The 21,711-nt window shown below is 35.6% G+C and overlaps 1 protein-coding gene across 3 annotated transcripts in view; it reads right to left on the minus strand.

Annotated features, from left to right (window-relative positions):
* Nucleotides 1-21,711, minus strand: part of PTPN4 (protein tyrosine phosphatase non-receptor type 4) — a 310,447-nt gene that overhangs the window by 82,997 nt on the left and 205,739 nt on the right. For all 3 annotated transcript variants that reach the window (XM_053666547.1, XM_037146314.2, XM_037146329.2), the window contains exons 11-12: nucleotides 11,685-11,748; nucleotides 5,814-5,986 (exon numbers count right to left, since the gene is read on the minus strand). In XM_053666547.1, the coding sequence (XP_053522522.1) occupies nucleotides 5,814-5,986; nucleotides 11,685-11,748 (237 nt within the window). The remainder of the gene's footprint in view (nucleotides 1-5,813; nucleotides 5,987-11,684; nucleotides 11,749-21,711) is intronic.

Below are 21,711 nucleotides of genomic sequence, written 5' to 3' on the forward strand. Positions count from 1 at the left end.
GAGAATGTGCTGAATGGAACGCTTACACTCTGCTGCTGGGGAGAGTTTGTTTCAAGATGGCAGTGTAGGTAAACACTGCACGCCTCCTCACACAGCCACATCAAAATTACAACTAAATATAGAATAACCATTATTCAGAACCACTAGAAATCTAGCTGAATGAAAGTCCTGCAACTAAGAAATTAAAGAAAAAACCACATCAAGAGTGTAGGAGGGGTGGAAACATGGAACGGGCTGGTCTCACACCTATGTGTGGCAGACAAAAATCAGGAGTGGTATCTTGGGAGTGAGGAATCCCAAAACGCCCTGACAGGAACCCCTTTCAGGCCAGGGATCCAGTGTCAGAATGATAAGGTACCATAACTCCTGGCTGTAGAAACCAGTGGGGACTGAGGCTGTGGAAGAAAAACTGCTAGAGTCCCAGGCAGTTCCACTTAAAGGGCATATCAGCAGACTTACTCTGACTCACTCCCTCTGAGATTCAGCACAAGAACAGCAGACTAAAAGGCACCAGTTATATGGGGAGGAACTAAAAGGTGAGAGAAGAGGGGACAGCTTTCTCCCAGAAGAAGTACTGACAGAGGTCACTTTTCCTTTCAGAGGCCCTCCCCCCACAGAGCCAGTAGGTGGGTGCCATATCTGAGACTCCATCAAACTGGTTCACACTGTTTGCCCCACCTTGGTGATTACCGTCAAGTGGCTCTGCCAGACCCAACCAAGTTGCTTCCAATGGCTTTTCCATACAAATGGCTCATCTTGGCTCATGCTTCATTTTCCTAAATTCTCTCAAACAAGCAGCATTTGGCCTCTGCATGTCCCATGCCTACTGCTAAGTGGCCAAAGACCCGGCATTAGCAGCAGCCATAGTTCACAGCTTGGATACTCTTAGGCACCACTGAACCTAGCACAAGATGTAGCTACCTGCAGACTGCTCTGTAGCTTATGCTGGGTAGCCCTGGGCAGAACACAGGTGGTGACTGACCTTGGCCTGCTCTTCCCAGGAGGCCCCAGAGCCTGCACACCCAGCGGACAGCTACAGACCATGTTGGAGTACCAACACCCAACCACCCCCACAAATGACACATTCAAGGGGCAGACTCAGAGGGCACCAGGGCCCTGATGAAGTAAGTTCTGACCTGTGGAGTGGGCCCCTGTGGTAGACATCTGATCAAATCACTGGGGAGGAGTAGGGAGAGGCCATAGAAAGAGATGACCTGAGGCAATGATAAATAGTCTGGGATGGGAGTGGCTGACAAGGTGAGCGCCTATGCTGTTCACAGAGTTCAGGACAAGAAGATTTAAACAAAAGGAAGGCAGAAACTAGCTCTCTGTCTCTTCCTTGAGGATGCATGAATGACTGTGCTGTAGCCACCTGCTTTTTCCAAAGGATGATATTTTTAAATGAGAGAAGGAACTCTGGGGGCAGCCCAGGAGTGGTCTGGCCTGGCAGAGGACGACAGGGTTATTTTTCTTCAGGTGTTACAGACCAGCAATCCCCAACCTTTTTGGCACAAGGCAGACAGATTTCGTGAAACACAATTTTTCCAAGCATGTGGGTGTGGGGGGAGGGCCGGGAGACAGAGCTCAGGAGGTAATACTATTGCTGCCAAGACAGGAGGCAGAGTTGAGAATGAAGCTTCTTTGTTTGCTTGCCTGGCATTCACCTCCTGCTGTGTAGCCCAGTTTCTAACAGGCCATAGACGGGTGCTGGTCCACAGCCTGGGGTTTGGGGGCTCCTGTATAGGAGATGGGCTTTTAGGCAAAAGCCTGTCATTTTCCCAAAATTGTATAGTTTTGTATCTTATGTTGTTTTAGTTTATAAACTAACCTTACAGAAATAGGTAATTAAAAACCAATAGGGGGAATGATAAGGGGGACTAGAGCACTAAAGATTTCAGCCTTAGTTGATAGGCTTGAGTGACTAATGGATATGGAAAGCTGTTCCAAAATTTTGTCAGTTTTGAATAAAGACTCCTTTACTTTTTCACCAAGCCTCTGCCTCTGGAATTTTGCCTAGAGGGTGGGAGCAGGCAGCAGGAGCTCAGTTGCTGTTTAGTAATACCTATACAGATGATTCTCCATGGTGGTGACAGATTGGTGGTCAGTGGCCATAGCCTGTCCTTGCAATTTATGGGTCTGGGTAAATCCCTCCCACTGACCTGCCAACAGCAATAAAAACTCAACTATAAGAGGAGGGTATACTCAGCCCACATGAGCACACCTCGAGTATACAGCTTAGGTGATAGGGGAGGTTGTGCCACTGGCCCCTACAGAACACTTACTACATTAAGCCGCTCTCCAAGCCAGAAAGTTGTAGTAGCTCTACCTAATATGTAGAAACAACATAGGGAGGCTGACAAAATGAAGACAAAGAAACATGGCTCAGATAGAACCAAATTTCAAAAGAAAAAATTACAGGGAATCAACAGTAGAGTGGATGAAGCTGAGAATCAAATCAGTGATTTAGAACATAAGGAAGTAAAAAACACCCTATCAGAACAAGAAGAAAAAAGAATCCCCCCCTTGCAAAAAAAATGAGGACAGTGTAAGAAGCCTCTGGGGACAACTTCAAGCATTCCAACATTTTGCATCATGAGGGTGTCAGAAAGAGAAGAGAAAGAGCAAGAAATTGGAAACCTAATTAAAAAAAAAATAAGGACAGAAAACCTCCGTAACTTGGTGAAGGAAATAGACGTCCAAGTCCAGGAAGCTCAGAGACCCAAAGAGATCCATATGAAGACACATCATAACTAAAATGCCAAAGGTTAAAAACAAAAAGAGAATCTTAAAATCAGGAAAAGCAGTTAGGTAGCCAAAGAGAGCTCACATAAGACTGTCAGATGATTCCTCAAAACAAACTTTGTAGGATCAAAGAGACTGCCAAGAAATATTCAAAGTGATGAAAAGCAGAGAAACCAAATTACTTTACCCAGCAAGCTATCATGTAAAAAGAAAAGACAAAAAGCTTCCTAGACAAAAAGTTGAAGGAGTTCATCATCACCAAACCAGTATCATATGAAATGTTAAAAGATCTTCTTTAAGAAGATCAAAGATATGAATAATAAAATAGCAATAAATATATATCAACAACTGAATCTAAAATACGAAATACACAAAAAGCAAAACAGAAACAGAATCATATACACATAAGAATGTTTTCAGGGTTGCCAGATGGAAGTGGGGTTGGGGCAATGAGTGAAAAAGGTGAACAGATTAAGGAGTACAGATTAGTTGGGACAGAATAGTCATGGGGAAGTAAAGTACAGCATAGGGAATGTAATAGCCAAGGAATATATGTGCTTGACCCATGGAAAGGGACAACTGTGTAGGGATGGCCTGAGGGAGTGGGTGGGAGGTCTGAGTTAATGGAAACCAAAGGGGGAAAATTGGGACAACTGTAATAGCATAAATATTAAATATAATTTAAAAACAAAACAAAACAAAAAAACATTGCTGGTGGGAACATAAAATGGTACAAACTCCTTTGAAAAAAACTACTGGCAGTTTCTCCAAATTACATACACATGTACTACGTAATCTGGCTTTTCCTCTTTTAGATGTTTAATAAAGGGAAATTAAAGTAAACATCTATATAAATATTTCCACATGAATGTTCTCAGTAGCTTAATTTGTAATAGTCCAAACTTGGAAACAACCAAAATAAGTGGGGAAACAACCCACTTGATACTCATAAACAAGTGAACGAATAAACTGTATACCTGTTGAACGGATAAATTGTAGTACATGTATACAATGGAATACTAACTCCTGTACAATAAGAAGAAATAAGCCATCAATATGGGCAACAAAATAGATCAATTGGAGAATAATTATGCTTTGTAAAAGAGTCCAGGTTAACAAGAATATGCAATATACATGGTTAAATTTACATAAAACCCCAGAAAAACAAACCACTTACATGTATGTATATATAAAATATATATACAAACCAGACAGGTAGTTGCATGGAAATAAAGAAGGGTAAAAGAAAGGAGCTATAAAGAAATGTGGGGGGAGATTTTGGGTGGATATGCTTGATATCTTAAACAGTAATGGATTAATAGAGATATATCTATCTCCAGACATCAATTTGAAAACTTTAAATATGGTAGCTTATTGTATGTCAGTTATACCTCAATAAAGCTGTAAAATCTGCCAGTACTAGGTCCATTTTCCCCAAGGAAGAAACAGTTCTGCTAGAGATAAGTGTAGTCCTTGTATAATAACTCTAGTCATTTAGTTTGGAGTTAAGTTTATTAAGAAAGTACCTTTATGGTCTGCACTGCTGTCTCATTGGAGATTACTTTTGTCTCTGCTGAGATGCAGTACCAACAGATAACGCTTCTTAAATTTTTCCTTGACTTTCACCTTTTATCTAATGCTCTATTTACCTTTAAATTTGTAAGTACCACCAACTTACTTTTCCCAATACTGGTTTTAGGAAGGTGCTAGAGGAGTTAAACAAGACACCAAGCCACTTAAAAATTTGCTGTGCCATTTTTGTGGTTAAAATTTCCCTAATTCTTTCTTCAAAAAACTAAAAGTGGAACTTTTAACCCAGCAATATCACTACTGGAACTATACACTAAGAATACTGAATTACCAATTCAAAAGAACTTATGCACCCCAATGTTCATAGCAGTGTTATTTACAATAGCCAAATGCTGGAAACAGCCTAAGAGCCCATCAGTAAATGAGTGGATCAAAAAGCTGTGGTACATTTACACAATGGAATACTATGCAGCAAAAAGAAAGAAGGAGCTCCTACACTTCACAACAGCTTGAATGGATCTGGAGAGCATTATGCTAAGTGAAACAAGCCAGGCGATGAAACACAAATACCATATGATCTCACCTATAAGTGGAACTTAACAAAATAAATAAATGAGCAAAATAGAACTAAAGACTTGGAAATACAGAACAAACTGACAGTGACCTGAGGGAAGGTAGGAGGGGATAATGGGGGAAAGAAGAAAAGGAGCAATCAAAGGAACATGAACAGAGGACTCATGGCCATGGACAGTGGGGGAGGGACTGACTGTGGGAATGGGGGAGGGAGACAGGATAGGGGTGAGCATTGAGGAAAAAGGAGGGACAACTGTAACTGAACAACTATAAATTAAAAAAAAACAACAGTTTTTCCTAATTCTGTTTGTGTTGCTACTAAATTTTTGGGCTACTTTTACCACTTCTTTTGTGAAGGGAGGGAAGGGCATGTATTTTTAATGAAATAGTCAGTAATACTAAGCTTGATGCTGTTATTTTTTCTGGTTAGAGTTATCTCACAAAGATTATTGCCTTCAGGGGAAAAAAGCTATTATGAATAAATAATATGACAATTTTAGGAAAAGAAACTGGGGTTATTGTTTATGATTAAATCTGATTTTGTATGAGCTGTTTTGAAGTAGTTACAATAAAGGGCTGCACAACTTACACATTAAAAAAAAGCAAAGTAATAATATGCTCGTGCAGAAGATAGCTTAGTTTTTACAAATAAAATAAAGGTATCTTAGAACAAAGAAGTTCTAAAAATATTTAATGAAAACACAATGGAAATGATACCATTTCTAAAAAATAAGTAATCAAATATCGTTAGCTTCAGAAAATAATGAACTGGATAAAGTCAGTGGAACTGGTTTCTAGTCTGGTTATATGACAAGAACCAACAGAGCTTTGTGCTGACATAGACATGGAGATTTTAATTCACTAGATATGTATAAGTAACAAAAATTCTATGGCTCAATAAACTACACCTTTAATTTAAAGGGAATAAAAATCTACCAATAGGACATTACTGCATAAAGAATACTTACCAGTATCGGAATTTTGAACCTAATGTAAAGTAATGTGCAAAAAAATTCTTTTGAGGTGGAAGTGGTCTGTCCAAACGGAAGAATGTGTGATGTTCTACACATACTTTCCACAAATTTTTGCATGCTCTATAATTCACCATATTAAATCCCAACAAGGTTTCTCTAGATTCAAGCTGGAAAAAAAATAAAAGCAGAGAAAATATCAAGAAATAATACTCCATTTGATCCACTATTCACAGATATTTTAGCCTTACAAACACTAATCACTCTAGGGTTTGTTGTTGTTGTTCAATAAAAAAAAGCAGCAGAATAAAGGTAAAAGTTTGCAAAATGTGGATCTTATTCAGTAATATTACAATTCTTAGGAGCTTTATTTTAGAACATAAAAATAAGTTTAAAAATCAATACATCCTTTTTCAAAATTCACTAGCTATAATTGTTTCAAAATAATCCTGGTCCATAAATTAACTTTAAGATATATCATCGCATCTTTTATCAATATTTCTAAGCTTACAAATCTCTCTAGATATTAATCCTGCAGTGGTCACCCTTCCGAATGGAGAATGAGAGGTGGCCTGGATGACATTGGTCATCCACTTTAAAAGCAGGAATTTAAATGAATACAAATTTTTAAAACTTTTTATTAATAATCATCTAAGTAACTTCTATGAGAAAGTTGGACTTTGGACTAAAACTTGACAGTTATTGTGTATGGATGACTATTGCCATCCACATGACCACTTGAGAGTTAAGTAAATAAAAATATCCAGCACTTCTAAACACTAATGAAACTCCAATTTAAAACTGAGCAACAAAATAGAAGCATTTCTTTAATTTTTCTCTATAAGTTTGGCAGAATATTTTAAGCTTCACTGAAGTCAGATATATATATATATATATATATATATATATATATATATATATATAGTGAGGCACACGCTATAAGTGTACAGCTCTGATTTTCACACAATGAATGCAACCATTTAACCTCCAACCAGATCAAGAAACAGATCATTATTAGCACTTCTGAAGTATCCATGGTCTCCCCTTTCTATCGCATTACCTTGTTTTTGAATCTTGTATACATGAAATCATACATATGTGTCTTTAGGTCTGACTTTGGTTAAATATTATGTTTCTATACTCATTCATATAGTCACAAAGAAGTAACTCACTCATTTTCATTCTACATAGTATTCTATTATATGAATTTATCATTATTTACCCATTTATTGTTGATAAACACTTGATGTTTTCAGTTTAGACATGAATAAACATTGCCATATATATTCCTGCATGTTGTCTGATGCACATAAGTATATGTTTCTGCTGTTGAATCATAAGATATGCATGTGTTCACCTTCAGTGGATAACGCCCAATTTTCCAAAATGGTTACATATATATATATATGCTGCCTCCCACCAGCAGTGTGTGTTCCATGAACTCACTACTGAGTTTAGCAATCTTTTCATTACACTATTCTGGTGGATGAGAAGTACCGTATTTTGGTTATAATTGGTACTTCTCTGATGATTAGTGAGGTTCAATATCTTTTCCTGTCACTAGCTACGTGGATATCCTTATTTCTGGAGTGTCCATGAAGCCACTAGCATATTTTTGGATTCTGCTGGATATACAACCAAGGATGTGGTGCATGTGTTATATACATATTCTGTGATACTTTATTCTCTTAATGATGTCTTTTCATGAATATAGTTCTCAATTTTAACACAATCCAAGTTATTAAATGTTTCTTTAAAGGTGGTTTTCCTTCTATGTCCTGTTAAAGAAATCTCTGCCCATCAGAGGGTCATGAAGATATTTTCTATAACTAAAATACAATAAAATGCTCATGTATAAGTATTAAATTACCATGTTAAAAGATAATATACTTAAAATATCACTTCTTGATCACCAGAGAATTCTTAATTCTGCTTAAGAGTTGCTTTGCATGCATTAACAATTACATGTTGTATCACATATCACAAACAATGAAAAATGACAGTGAATGTCTCAGAGTATGACTGCAGTAATTGTTCTCAGTGGAGGCAAAATCTTAGATGCCTTTATGTTCTCCCTTTTTTAACACTTCAAGTCCACTTGTGATTTTAATGCTTTACCAACTGTATTGGGAATGTAACAAAAATTTCCCACCTGTATTGTAAAAAACAGATATAGAAAACATGAAACTGAGACAAGTAGATTCTATTGCCCTGGTTGGAGTGGCTCAATGGATTGAATGCTAACCTGTGAACCAAAAGGTTGCTGGTTCAATTCCCAGCCAGGGCACATGCCTGGATTTCGGGCCAGGTCCCAAGCTGGGTGTGTATGAGTTGTTTCTCTCCCTCTCTTTCTCCCTTTCCCTCTCTCTCAAAAATAAATAAAGCCTTTTCAAAAAAGTGAGATTTCAGAGAGAAAATATTAACAAGGCACCATTCTGCACGGTATGCCTGTATAGTATTTAAATCCATTATTTTTTAACATATATTTTATTGATTATGCTATTCCAGTTGTCCCATTCCCCCCTTAATTCCCCTGTGTCCTGCACCCCTCCACCCACATCCCCCCCACTTTAGCTCATATCCATGGGTCATATATACAAGTTCTTTGGCTTCTCCATTTCCCATACTCTTCTTAATGTCCTCCCATCTATTTTTTACCTACCATTTATGCTACTTACTCCCTGTAACTTTTTCCCCATTTCCCCCTCCACCTCCCTGATGATAACCCTCCATGTGATCTCCATTTCTGTGATTGTCTTCCTGTTCTAGTTGTTTGCTTAGTTTGTTTTAGCTTTTATTTTCTTAGGTTTGGTTGTTGATAGTTGTAAGTTTGTTGTCATTTTACTGTTCCTATTTTTGAGCTTCTTCGTTTTTTTAGATAAGTCCCTTTAACATTTCATACAATAAGCGCTTGGTGATGATGAACTCCTTTAACTTGACCTTATCTGGGAAGCACTTTATCTGCCCAACTAAATGACAGCTTTACTGGATAGAGTAATCTTGGATGTAGGTCCTTGCCTTTCATGACTTGGAGTACTTCTTTCTAGCCCCTTCTTGCCTGTAAGGTTTCTTTCGAGAAATCTTCTGAGAGTCTTATGGGAACTTCTTTGTAGGTAACTCTTTCCTTTTCTCTTGCTACTTTTAAGTTTCTCTCCTTATCTTTAATCCTGGGTAATGTAATTACGATGTGCCTTGGGGTGTGCTTCTTTGGGTCCAACTTCTTTGGGACTCTCTGAGCTTCCAGGACTTCCTAGAAGTTTATTTTCTTTGCCAGATTAGAGAGGTTCTCCATTATTTTGTCAAATAAGATTTCAATTTCTTGCTCTTCCTCTTCTCCCTCTGGCACTCCTGTAATTTGGATGTTGGAATGTTGAAAGTTGTCCCTGAATTTCCTAACACTCTCCTCATTTTTTTTTAGTTCTTGTTTCTTCATTCTGTTCCTATTAAATGTTTATTTCTTCCTTTTGTTCCAAAGCATTGATTTGATTGCCAGTTTCCTTCCCTTCACTGTTAGTTCCCTATGAACATTTTCCTTTATTTCACTTTGCATAGCCTTCACTTTTTCCTCTAGTTTGTGACCATACTCAACCATTTCTGCGAGCATCCTGATTACCAGTGTTTTGAATTCTGCATCTAATAGGTTGTCTATCTCTTCATCACTTAGTTCTATTTTTTTCTGGAACTTTGATGTGTTCTTTTATTTGGAACATATATATTTTTTGTCTCAGTGCACTTGTTATATGATAAGGGAAGGAGCCTTAGATATTTGCCAGGGTGGGGCAACCCACTTGGTTATGCTGTGCTCTATCTGTGGAGGAGGGGTCCGAGAGGGAGTAATGATGCCTGCATAGCTCTCAGCTGGCTTTCAGTCACTTCCTCCACTACCCACAAGCAAATTGGGCCCTTCTGGTGCTGAATCCCGGTTGGTGGGTTGGTGTATGTTCTAGGATCCTGCGGATCTCTCCAACGAACTCTCCTGTAAGGTTGGAAGTTTCTCCTGCTGCCTCAACTCCTGCAAATTTTTACAGTCAAAGGTTCTGAGGCTTTATTTCCCTGCACTGGAACCCTGGGTTGTATGGTCTGTCTCACTCCCCAGTTTTCCCTCTCGGTTTATCCTCATGCATATGTGGGAGTGCCTACTCCACCACCTGCCACCTTGCTGTGCATCCATCCTCTCTACCCCAGCTGCCCATCTCCACCCCTCCTACTGGTCCAGATGAATATTTTTTCTTTAATTCCTTGGTTTTGGGGCCTCCATACAGTTCAATTTTCTGGCAGTTCTAGTTGTTTTTTGTTTTTAAATTTGTTGTTGCCCTCTTTAGGTTGTGTAAAGAGGCACAGTATACCTATCTACACCTCCATCTTGGCTAGAAGTCTTTAAATAAATTATTAGTTGACTTTTTGTTACTGATATTACCTGAGGTTAAACACATTCCTAGTGATACATTACCTCAGACAATGGTTGTGAGGATTAAATGATATGAATATGATTGATATATTACCAGGCACATAGGAAAACTGTAATAAATGTTTGTTACTAATAAAATAGTACTATCATGGCACATAAATTTAAAAAGTTGATTTCTTTACTGTCATCTATGCATATAAACATTTAAAGTAAATTATCTGTTCTCTAGTTTCTGGATAAAACTTGCCATATTTTATTTCTCTAAACATTTATTTGAAATGTACAAAAATGTTCATAAGTAGCATTAATCATAATAGCTACAACTTGAAAATGGCAAAATTGTTCACATACATAAGAATGAATAAGTAACTTATGCTATATTCATTCAGTAAAATACCATACAAAAATGGAATAAACCATTGCTATGTGTAATAACATGGATGAATTTCACAATGTTAAGGAAAAATAAGCAGACAAAAAGAGAACATTCTATAGCATTTATTTTTTAAAGTTCAAAAATAAACAAACTAATCCATGGTGATACAAATGAGAATAATGTTTACCTTTTGGAAGGGTTAATGACTGCAAGTGGGCATCATGTCTATTAGCAATAATACCAACTTCTGGGGTGGTAGTAATGTTCTACATATTAACATTATATATCATATACTTATTAAGCACTATATTTAATGTTTGCACACTTTTCTATTTCAATAAAAACTCTGTAGAAAAAAATTTCATATTTTGTGAGCACAAATGATGAATCATTATGACTTAGCAGATCAATGTCTTCTGATACAATGCAGCTGAGCCTAATACATTTTTTAAGATTCTAAATACATTTTTACACATATACAACCATCTTGAAAAATCTGCATTAATTTGTCAATATCTTTAAGAAATAATGTTAAGCCAAAGGATAACATTAATTTGATAAAATAGAGAAAGCTGCAACATAAAAATTCTTCTCAACACTGTATTTTCCATAACTCAATGTACTGTATTTAATACATAAAAAGAACATTACCACTACAAATAAGAGAAAAATGTACTATATGTTCATGAACTAGAAACTAAACACTCAGGTTCCCTAAAATAAAATGAACTTATATATGAAAAGAAGCACTATAGATCTAGTAGTAAAAAGAAAAAGGATATATAAAATGTTCTCTTACTACCCTCATGAATGGGGCCCAGGGGACTGCTAATGAACATCAGGATTGAGATCAGTTTCTAAGTTAAAGAGATAGTAGAATGGGTAACTAGAGGAACTTTGAATCATAACCAGAGAAACACTGGGGAAATCAATCCACCTTGTCATAAAATGTGAATTAATTAACTCAGGAGGCAGTTATCAGTAGTAGTAATAATACTTTCACTTGCAATAAAAGTTCTGTCATAAATGATTTATCATTTCTTAAGATTTCATTTATATTAATAATTATTATCTTAATACTCACCAATTCTTTTCTAAGTTGAATAAAAAACTGTTTGCACTTAAATGAAATTTTTACAATCTTCAACCTGGATAAAAAGTCAATGAATTGAAGTATTTTAAATACTGAATAAAGATGTAAACATTAGCAAATTCAGAAATAAATTTTTAAAAAGATCGATAAAATTGATAAGCTTCTAGCCAGATTAAGAAAAAAAGAAAGTACACAATTACTAATATCAGGAATAAAAGGGTAGACATCACTACAAATACCACTAATATTAAAAGCATAATAAAAGAATACTAGGATTAAGTCTACGCCTACAAATCTGGTAATTTCAATGAAATAAACCAATTCTTTGGCAAAACTCACATAGGAAGAAATACTTGATCTAAATAGGCCCACACAGAAGTTTTCCTTTATCTGTAGGGTGTACATTCCAACACCCCAGTGAATGCCTGAAATCATGGATAATACTGATCCCCTACCTATGCTCTGTTTTTTTCCCTATACCTACTTACCTTTTCACTTAAAGGAAGCAATTTATGGCCTATCTTTGGCATACAAAAATTGTCAGCATCACTTCTTTGGTACTTTGAAGCCACTATTAAATAAAATAAGAGTCACTTAAACACATGCACTAAGATCTGATAACTGTGAGGGCTTCTAGGTGACTAATAGGCAGGTAATGTAGAGTGAGAATGCTGAAAAAAGGGATGAGTCACATCTCTGGCTGGATGGACTTGGAGAACTCAAGATTTCATCACCCTACTCCAGCACGGCATGAAATTTAAAATTTATTTTTGTTTATTTCTGAAATTTTCCAATCAATGTTTTTAGATGATAGATAACTGAAACTGTGGAAAGCAAAATGCAGTTGAGAAGGGAATACTATAGCTATTAAATAAATTTAATTAATAACCTCCCCCCCAAAAGTCACCAGCCCAGATATGTCCACTGGTGAACTGTACCAAACATTTAAGTAAGACATTATACCAATTCTTTACATTCCTTTTAGGGAAGCAGAAGGCATACTTCTAAAGTCATTCTGTGAGATCAGCACTACCCTAATAGCAAAACCAGACAAAGACCTTATAAGAGAACTACCAAACAGTATCTCTCATAACCGCAGATTCAAATATACTAAATAAAATATTATGAAATGAAATTAACAATGTTCAGGTGAGATTTATCCCACAAATGCAAGGCTGGTTCAACATTAGAAAATCCATTAATATCAACCAACACCTCAAAAAACTAAAAAAGAAAAAAAATGACAAGATCCCAACAATGCATTCAGAATAAGCACTTTACAAACTCCAATGCTTAGTTATGATTAAAAACTCTCAATAAAGAAGGATGAAGGGAACTTTTCTCAACTTGATAGCTTCTACAAAAACCCTGCAGCTAACACACTTAATGGTATGAAACTAGAAGCCTTCCCACTAAGATTAGGTAAAATGCATGGATGCCCCCTTTAACCACTCCTTTTCAATACCATATGCGGAGTTCTGTTGATGCAATTAGGCAAGAAAGAAAAATGGAAGATACACTGACTTGGAAGGAGCACATAAAACTGTCTTTGTTCACAGATGACATAGTTGTCTATGTAGAAGATCCAAAAGAATTGACAAAAAATCTGAAACCAGTAAGTGATGATAACAAGATTGCAGGTACAAGGTTAATACACAAAATCCAATTGCTTTCCTATGTACCAACAATGAACAGGTGGGAATCTGAAATTAAAAGCACTATACCATTTATATTAGCACCCCCAAAATGAAATACTTAAGTATAAATCTAAAAATTACATATTAGAACTATATGAAAAAAATTATAAAACTCTGATGAACAAAATCAAAGATTTAAATAAATGCAGAGATACTCAGTTTGTGGATAAGAATCAGATATATTTTCTGATAATTGTCAAGTTGTCAATTCTCTCTACTTTGATCTATAGATTCAATACAATCCCAATAAAAATCTCACCAAGTTATTTATGAATACTGACAAATTGATTCTCAGGTTTATATAGAGAGGTGAAAGACCCAAAATAGCCAATGTAATATTACAGGAAAAAAAGTTGGAGGACTGATGCTACCTGAGTTCAAAACTTTCTATAAAGCTATAGTAATCCAGAGAGTGTAGTACTGGTGAAGGAACAAAGAAAACAAATCAATGATACAGAACAGAGAACTCAGACATTAACAAGTATAATAAAATGATCTTTGAGAAAGGAACAAAGGTAATACAATGGAGCAGTGACAGTCTCTTCAACAAATGGTGGTAGAACAACTGGACATCTACAGGCAAAAACAGATAAATTTAGACAAAGACATTATACCTTTCACAAAAATTAACTCAAAATGCATCAGAAACCTAAATATAAAATGTAAAACTATAAAACTCCTGTACTTAACATTGGAAAAGATCTAGAACCTTGAGTATAAGACCAAAAAAAATCTAGATGACCTCATAACACTGAAAATCATGATTCATTTAAGAAGTAATTAATAAGCTTGACTGCATTAAAATTAAAAGCTTCTCTGTATAAGGCAATAAATTAGAAGACAAGTCACAGACCAGGAGAATATATCTGTAAAAGTCACATCTGATAAAGAACTATTACCCAAAATACACAAAAAACTCTTCAAATTCAACAATAAAACAAACAATTCCATAAAAAATGACCCAAGCCCCTTTACAGACACCTCACCAAAAAAGATAAACAGTGAGCAAACATGCACAGGAAAAGCTACTTCACATTAAATATCATCAGGGAAATGCAAATTAAAATAAGACACCACTACATAACTACAGAATGGCCGAAATCCAGAATACTGACAACAGTAAATGATGACAAGGCTATGGAGCAACAGAAATTCTCATTCATTCTGGTAGGAATGCAACACAGTACACAGCTACTTTGGAAGACTGTTTGGCAGCTTCTTAAAATACTAAACATATATGTACCATACTGTATAGAAATTGCACTCCTTGGTTTTTAACCTAAGAAACTGAAAACTTATGTCCACATAAAAATGTGCACATGAATGTTAACAGTAGTTTTATTCATAACTGCCAAACTTGGAAGCAACCAAGATGTCTTTCAGCAGGAAAATGAATTAATAAACTGGTACATCCAGACAATGGAGTATTATTCCGCTCTAAAAAAAAGATGTATCAGGCCATGAAAAGATATGGACAAAAAGTAAATAAATATCACTAAGTTAAAGAATCCAATATGAAAAGATACAAACTAATTCCAACTATGTGACATTCTAGAAAAGGCAAAACTATGGAGAAAGTAAAGAGGTTAGTGGGTGACGAGGGTAGGTGGGGAGAGGATTAGGCAGAGCACAGAGGATTCCTAAGGCAATGCAACTTCTCTGTATGATATTATAATGATGGGTATGTCATTTATACTTGCATTATTTGTCCAAAGCCATAGAATGTATAATACCAAGAGTAAACCCCAATGTAAATTATGGACTCAGGATGATTATGATGTGTGTCAGTTTTATCTTGGCAAACAATGCGACATTAAACTAAATGTTGTTATAGGGAAAGCTACAGATGGGGGAGGAGGGGATATATGGAAATCTCTGTATCTTCCTCTCAGTTTTGATGTGAATCTTAAAGTGCACTAAAAAAACCAAGTCCTAAAAAATTAAGTAACAAAAACTATATGCAACATTCGGAGAAAAATGTTAAAGACTTCAAGGTTTTATGCAATGATTCGAAAGTATTTAATACCGTAGTTTTAAAAATCACTTTTAAATTTTACCTTTCTACATTGCCTTTCTTCTTACATGCAACTCATATTTTTAACCTTATATAACACTCAGATATTTTTAACCTTCACACCTAAAAGTCTTGAAGCCAAGAGATTCAATGCCTCTTAACAAAACTTGCTTTGGGATCCTGGCCCAATCACCTATATATTTTCATGGTAATTCTAAGTTTGAATATTTATGAAGTACAGCACTATCCATTCAAGAAGTTCTCAGGAGAAGAAACAAAGATTTAAAAGCAATAACAAGTAAAAAAGAAGGAAATCTTACCCCTTGGGACACTATGGGTGGTTCTGAAGACAATTATGTTAAGTGAGATAAGCCAATAAGAGAGAGACTAGTATCATATGATTTCAATCATATGTGGAATCTAATGAATAAAAGAACTCACAAGTACAACTGTGGTTAGACTCATAGATAAAGAGTAGGCTATCAGTTGTGTGGACGTATAGAGGGACTGGGGGGGAAGAGAAAAAACCCATGGACACAGACAACAGCGTGGCAACTGCTTGGGGGGAGTGGAAGCAGGTGGAGAAGGGTATAGAAGGATAAATGGCGATGGATGGAGACTTGTTTTGGCAAAATGAACACACAACATTGACAGATACAACAGTGTACAGATGATGTGTTGTGGAACTGTGCACCTGAAACCTGTATAATTTTGCTAACCAGTGTCACCCCAATAAATTCCATACAAAGGATGAAAAAAAGTAGTAATGAAAGCCAATGTGAGCTAAGAGATTTCAGCAAAAAGATACATATTAGAATAATAGAGGGCAAAGACTTTATTTAAAGAAATAAAGCATAGAACATTCCAAATCTGGGGAAAGTAGATTAGTGGTTGCTTAGTGCTGGAGGTGGGTGGGAGGAAGAGGAGGAGAGGGAGAATGACTCTTAATGGTTATAAGGTATCGTTGAGGGGGAAATAAAAGTGTTTCAAAATTAGGTTATGGTGATGTTGTTCTCTGTAAAGAAACTAAAAGCCATTACTTTATACTTTAACAAGTGAACATATGATATGTGAGCAACATATACATCAATAAATCTATATAAAATGCAGTTTCTTAATCTATATCTTTTAATTTTAGGGTTCAATACATTCATGATTTTAGTAACACATATAACTGACATTTGCATTTATCACTGTCATAACACTTTCTGCTTTCTATTTGCCCAAAGTTTCATATGTTTATCCTGGAACAGTAACTATATAATTATTCTTTATTGTTTTAGTGATTACCTTTTATCATTACTATGTTTATTTGATTCCCCTGAAAACCATTTTATTAAGTATAATTTGACATTCAATGAATTGTGCATATTTGAAGTGTACACTTTGATGTGACATATATATATATATATATATATATATATATATATATATATATACTTGTTCAATCATAACAATCAAGACTGACTATATCCATCACAGCCTAAAGATTCCTTCTACTACTGTAATCTCACCCCCCCAACCCCAAGGTAACAACTGATCAGCTTTCCTTGACTAGAGTTTGTATTTTCTAGAATTTATATGAATGAAATTATGTTATGTATTCTTCTTTAACTCAGCTTAACTATTTAGAGATTCATCAATATTGCTGTTTTTCAATAATTCTCTTTCTTGGCAAGGAGTATTCCATTCTATGGATATATCACATTTAGTTTATCTGCTCAATGCACAATGGAAATTTATGTTTTTTTCTAGTTTTGGCTATTACATATAAAGTTGATATGACAAATTTGAGTGCAAGTCTCTGTGCACACATTTGCTTTAATTTCTCTTGGGTAAAAACTTAGGAATAAAATGGCTCAATCATATGGTAGGTGTATGATTATATTTGTAAGAAACTATGAAACAGTATTACAAATTGGTTGTACCAATGTATACATTAATATAGTCACACTAGCCCTGGCTGGTGTAGCTCAGTGGATTGAGCGTGGGTCTGTGAATCAAATAACCGCGGTTTGATTCTCATTCAGGGCACATGCCTGAGTTGCAGGCCAGTTCCCAGTAGAGGACGCACAAGAGGCAACAGTACATTGATGTTTCTCTCCCTATCTCCTTCCCTTCCCCTCTAAAGATAAATAAATAAAATATGTTTTTAAAAAAGAATTTTCCTTAAAAATATATATAATATATGTATACAATATATTATATACATAATATATATATAGTCACACTAGTCTTCTTATGAGTACAATTTCCATGTTTTATCTTTATTTTCAGCCAATCTACATATGTACTCATATCTGCAAATAAAGCAGTTTTTCCTTTTTCTTTTCTTTTTTTCAATCTGTTTGCCTTTTATTTCTGTTTGCAGAGGTTGGGACCTCTGCAAGAAGGCTGAGGTAGGGAGAGTAAACACTTTTTCTTGACCTTACTTACATAAAAAGCATTGACACTTTTACCGTTTAGCACATTAACAGATTTTCCACAGATGTTTATAATCAAAATGTCCTTTTATGTTTTATTATTATTATTTTTTTTTAATCCTCACCTAAAGACACTTTTTTCATTGCTTCTAGAGAGAAAGTGAGAGAGAGAAACATCTATGTGAGAGAGAAGCATCGATTAGATGCTTCCCATACATGCCCGGATCAGGGAGTGGATCACCTGCTCTGGGGATCGCATGCATCTGGACTGGGGGTTGTATATGCTGTTGTACCAGGAATGGAGCTTACAACCTAGGCATGTACCCTGACTGGAAATTGAACCTGTAGCTTTTTGGTTACAGGATGACACTCCAACCAACTGAGCCACACTGGTCAGGGCTCAAAATGCCTTTTTATATAGTTAGTTAAATTTTAAAAATTATGAATGAATGTTTAATTTTGTCAATTTCTCTTACTGCATCTACTTGAAACAATCATGTAGTTTTTCTTCATTATAATAATAAAGCTAAATGTACTAATTGATCTTCAAATGTTAAAATAACCTGGAATAACCTATTTGGTCCAATAAATTATTATTTTTATGTATTACTGAATTCAACTTGGTTAAGTTTTATTAAGGATTTCTGCATCTATGTTCATAAGTAACTATTCTTCTTGTGAGGCCTCTGGTGCTAGAATTAAAGTAATAATTAGATGGAATATATTCTCTTCCTTCCTCCTTTATTTTCTAAAAGACGTTATGTAAAACTGGTATTACTTTTACCTTAAATGTTTGATAGAACTGATGAGGGAGTTCTGCTGGTCAAAAGGTTTTTAATTACAAATTAATTTAATTGATACAGGAATATTCAAATTTTCTATTTCTTCAGTTACTTTTGTTCATTCAGTCTTTCAAGGAATTTGCCCATTTAATCCAGGCTGTGAATGTATTTGTGATATTCAGATCTGTTCATATTATTCTTTTATTATGCTTTTAACGTCTATAGGATCTGTAGTGATGTTCCCTCTTTCATTCCTGATATCATTCCTTATATCTTTTTTCTGTTAAGTGCAACCACGGACTTTCAATAATTTTTCTCTATTTTGTGTTCACTTTATATTTAATTACTTTTCTTCCTTCCATCACTTTAAGACATACTTGTTCTTATTTTTCTAATTTCCTAGGATGAGAACTCAAGACAACTGATCTTAGATTTTTTCATTGAATATACATATTTAAATTTTAAAATGTCCTCAAAACACTTCTGCTGCATCTCAAAATTTCACGTTGTATTTTCCATTTCTGTTAAAGCTATTTCTAATTTGTCTTGTGATGTTTTCCTCTTTGACTGATGATTTATTTAGAAATATTTATTAATTAATAAGTCTTTGGATTTTTCTAGTAATCTGATTATTATAGATTTCTACTTTAATTTCACTGTCAAAGAATATACCCCACATGATTTAAATTTTAAAACTTTTACTTATTGATTGATTTTAAAGAGGAAGAAATGGAGGGAGAAAAGAGATAAAGAGGGAGAGGGTACCAGGGTGGAAGAGAGGGAGACAGGAGGAGGGAGAAGATAAATGAAGAGGGACAGAAACAGAGAGTGAGAAAGCGTGAGGTTGAGTAATTTGTTGTTCCACTTTATGCATTCATTGGCTGATTCTTGTATATGCCTTGACTGGTGATCAAACGAGCAACATTGGTGTATGGGGACTATGCTCTAACCAACTGAGCTACCTGGCCTAGGGTGTTTTAACTCTTTAAAAAATTTATTTAGGCTTGCTTTATGGCTTAGCATATTTTCTCTCCTAATAAACAAACCATGAGTACTTGAAAAAATATGTATTCTGCTGTTGTTGGGTATACTAGTGTATAAGTATCAATTAAGTTAAGATAGTTGGTAGTATTAAAATCTACTCCAGCTGATTTTATTGTCTAGTTTTAGTAGTGATTGTTTAGATGCTCACATCTTTAAATATTATTGTAGAAGTGTCTATCTCTCCTTTAGTTTCTGACTCAAGTATTTGGAAACTCTGTTATTAAGCATATACACACTTGTAACTGTTTCTTGCTTTTTTTTTCTGGTCTATGGGCCACAGTTTCCTTCATCTTTGCATGCCTTTTAATATTTTTTGGAAACTGAATGCTACCCATATTGCAGTAACTCTGATATTGATTTCATTACCCATTGCTTGTTATTGTTGTTTGTTGGATTATTTTCATGAACTCTAACCCCACCCATTAACCCCCAGTGTTAAGCATCTGCTGATTTTTTTCGGGAAAGCACAGCTTTGGATATGCCCACAGTAATTCTCAAATGACAGTGGTACCAGTCATCCCAGCCTTTCAATAAGCACACCCAGCTGTAACACTCCCCTAACATCCATACTCCTCTATTATCTGCAATGATGTTCGGGGGCATAAATTCCTTTAGAAACTAAAGCAATCAAATCCTAGCTTCCTGAAAGGAACAATTTGTGAGATAGGTGTTTGAGCTTAAGAGATTACTTCTTAAATAAGTAGTGTAAACCAATTATTTAAATTGTAATCCCCTGTTATACAAAAGACCTGTTGATATGTGGGTTGGGAGGAATCACCAGTCTTTAATCCTATGATTATGTCTCAATAGTTTAGTGGCTGGTGATCCTTGGCTATGACCAGTGCTTTTCAGCTTACCCACTTCTTAGGAGAGACAATAAAGAGGGAACTACAAATGAGTATTTCCCTTCCCCTCCTTTGATTAGGCTCTTACTGATAAAACCCCCTGTTGGTTAAATATTGGTAAAACAGATTTCTTTAAGGACACACCTTTATTAAAAAGATCAAAAAGTGCACTGGCTAGTGTGGCTCAGTGTGATCCTGTAATCAAAATGTTGTGGGTCTGATTCCTGGTCAGGACACATTACCTAGGATGCAGGACTGGTCTCTAGTCAAGATGTGTGATATATCTCTTTATCTTTCTTTCTCCCTTCCCCTCTAATATCAACAAATGTATATTGGGGGGGGGGAGGAAGATTAAAAAAAAGAGAGAGAACAGAAAAAGCTCTGAGCACATTTTAAATGGTTACTTCCCTGCTTATCAGCACTACCACCCCCAATTCTTCCAGAGCATGAGTAGATTTTTCTCCAATTGTCACCCTGAGAACTGTATGGGCACCTGATAGTAAAACTTACAGAAGCCTGGGGCCTCTTTAAGGATAAGACTTCAAGAGTTTTCATCTCTCAAGCTAGTCTCTGCTCCGTCTCCAGCAATTAGTCAATTACCCTTTAAGTATTCCTACCAGTTGCTGGCTGCAGCAGTGTTTTTTAGTCCTGGTAAACTGTCATTTAATTTTTAAAGATTTTATTTTTCATATTTAGAGAGAGGGGGAGGTAGGGAGAGACAGAAAGAAACATCAATGTGTGAGGGAAACATCAATATGTCGCAGGCACGTCCAACTGGGGACCTGGCCTGTAACACAGGGATGAGCCCTGACTGGGAATTGAACCAAAACTGGGATGTTTTGGTTCTCAGGACAGCATTTAATCCACTGCGCGACCTCAGCCACAAAGTGGTAAACTGTCATTCTTTATATTCACCTGTCTATCCAGTTTTCAGAGCTACAATCTGCCTTGTGTCCTTAATTCTCTGAGGGATCTAAAAGGAATTGTCAATTTTCAGTTTTCTGTTTGTTTTTTTTTTTTCTTGTAAAGACAGGAGTGATGACTTTCAAGTTCTTTGCCTGCTGGACTAAGAACCAGAACTCTCTTCTTCCCATTTTATTTTTTTAATGGTGTTTTATTGATTAGCATTAATTTTAACAAAATTTAATTTACAGAATGTAAGTAACCCCAAATTACTATTCAGCATTTTGAAAGTATGAACCTGAATAAGATA

The sequence above is a fragment of the Artibeus jamaicensis genome, unplaced genomic scaffold, assembly GCF_021234435.1.
Source record: "Artibeus jamaicensis isolate MK-2021 breed Jamaican fruit bat unplaced genomic scaffold, CSHL_Jam_final contig_463, whole genome shotgun sequence".
NCBI lineage: Eukaryota > Metazoa > Chordata > Mammalia > Chiroptera > Phyllostomidae > Artibeus > Artibeus jamaicensis.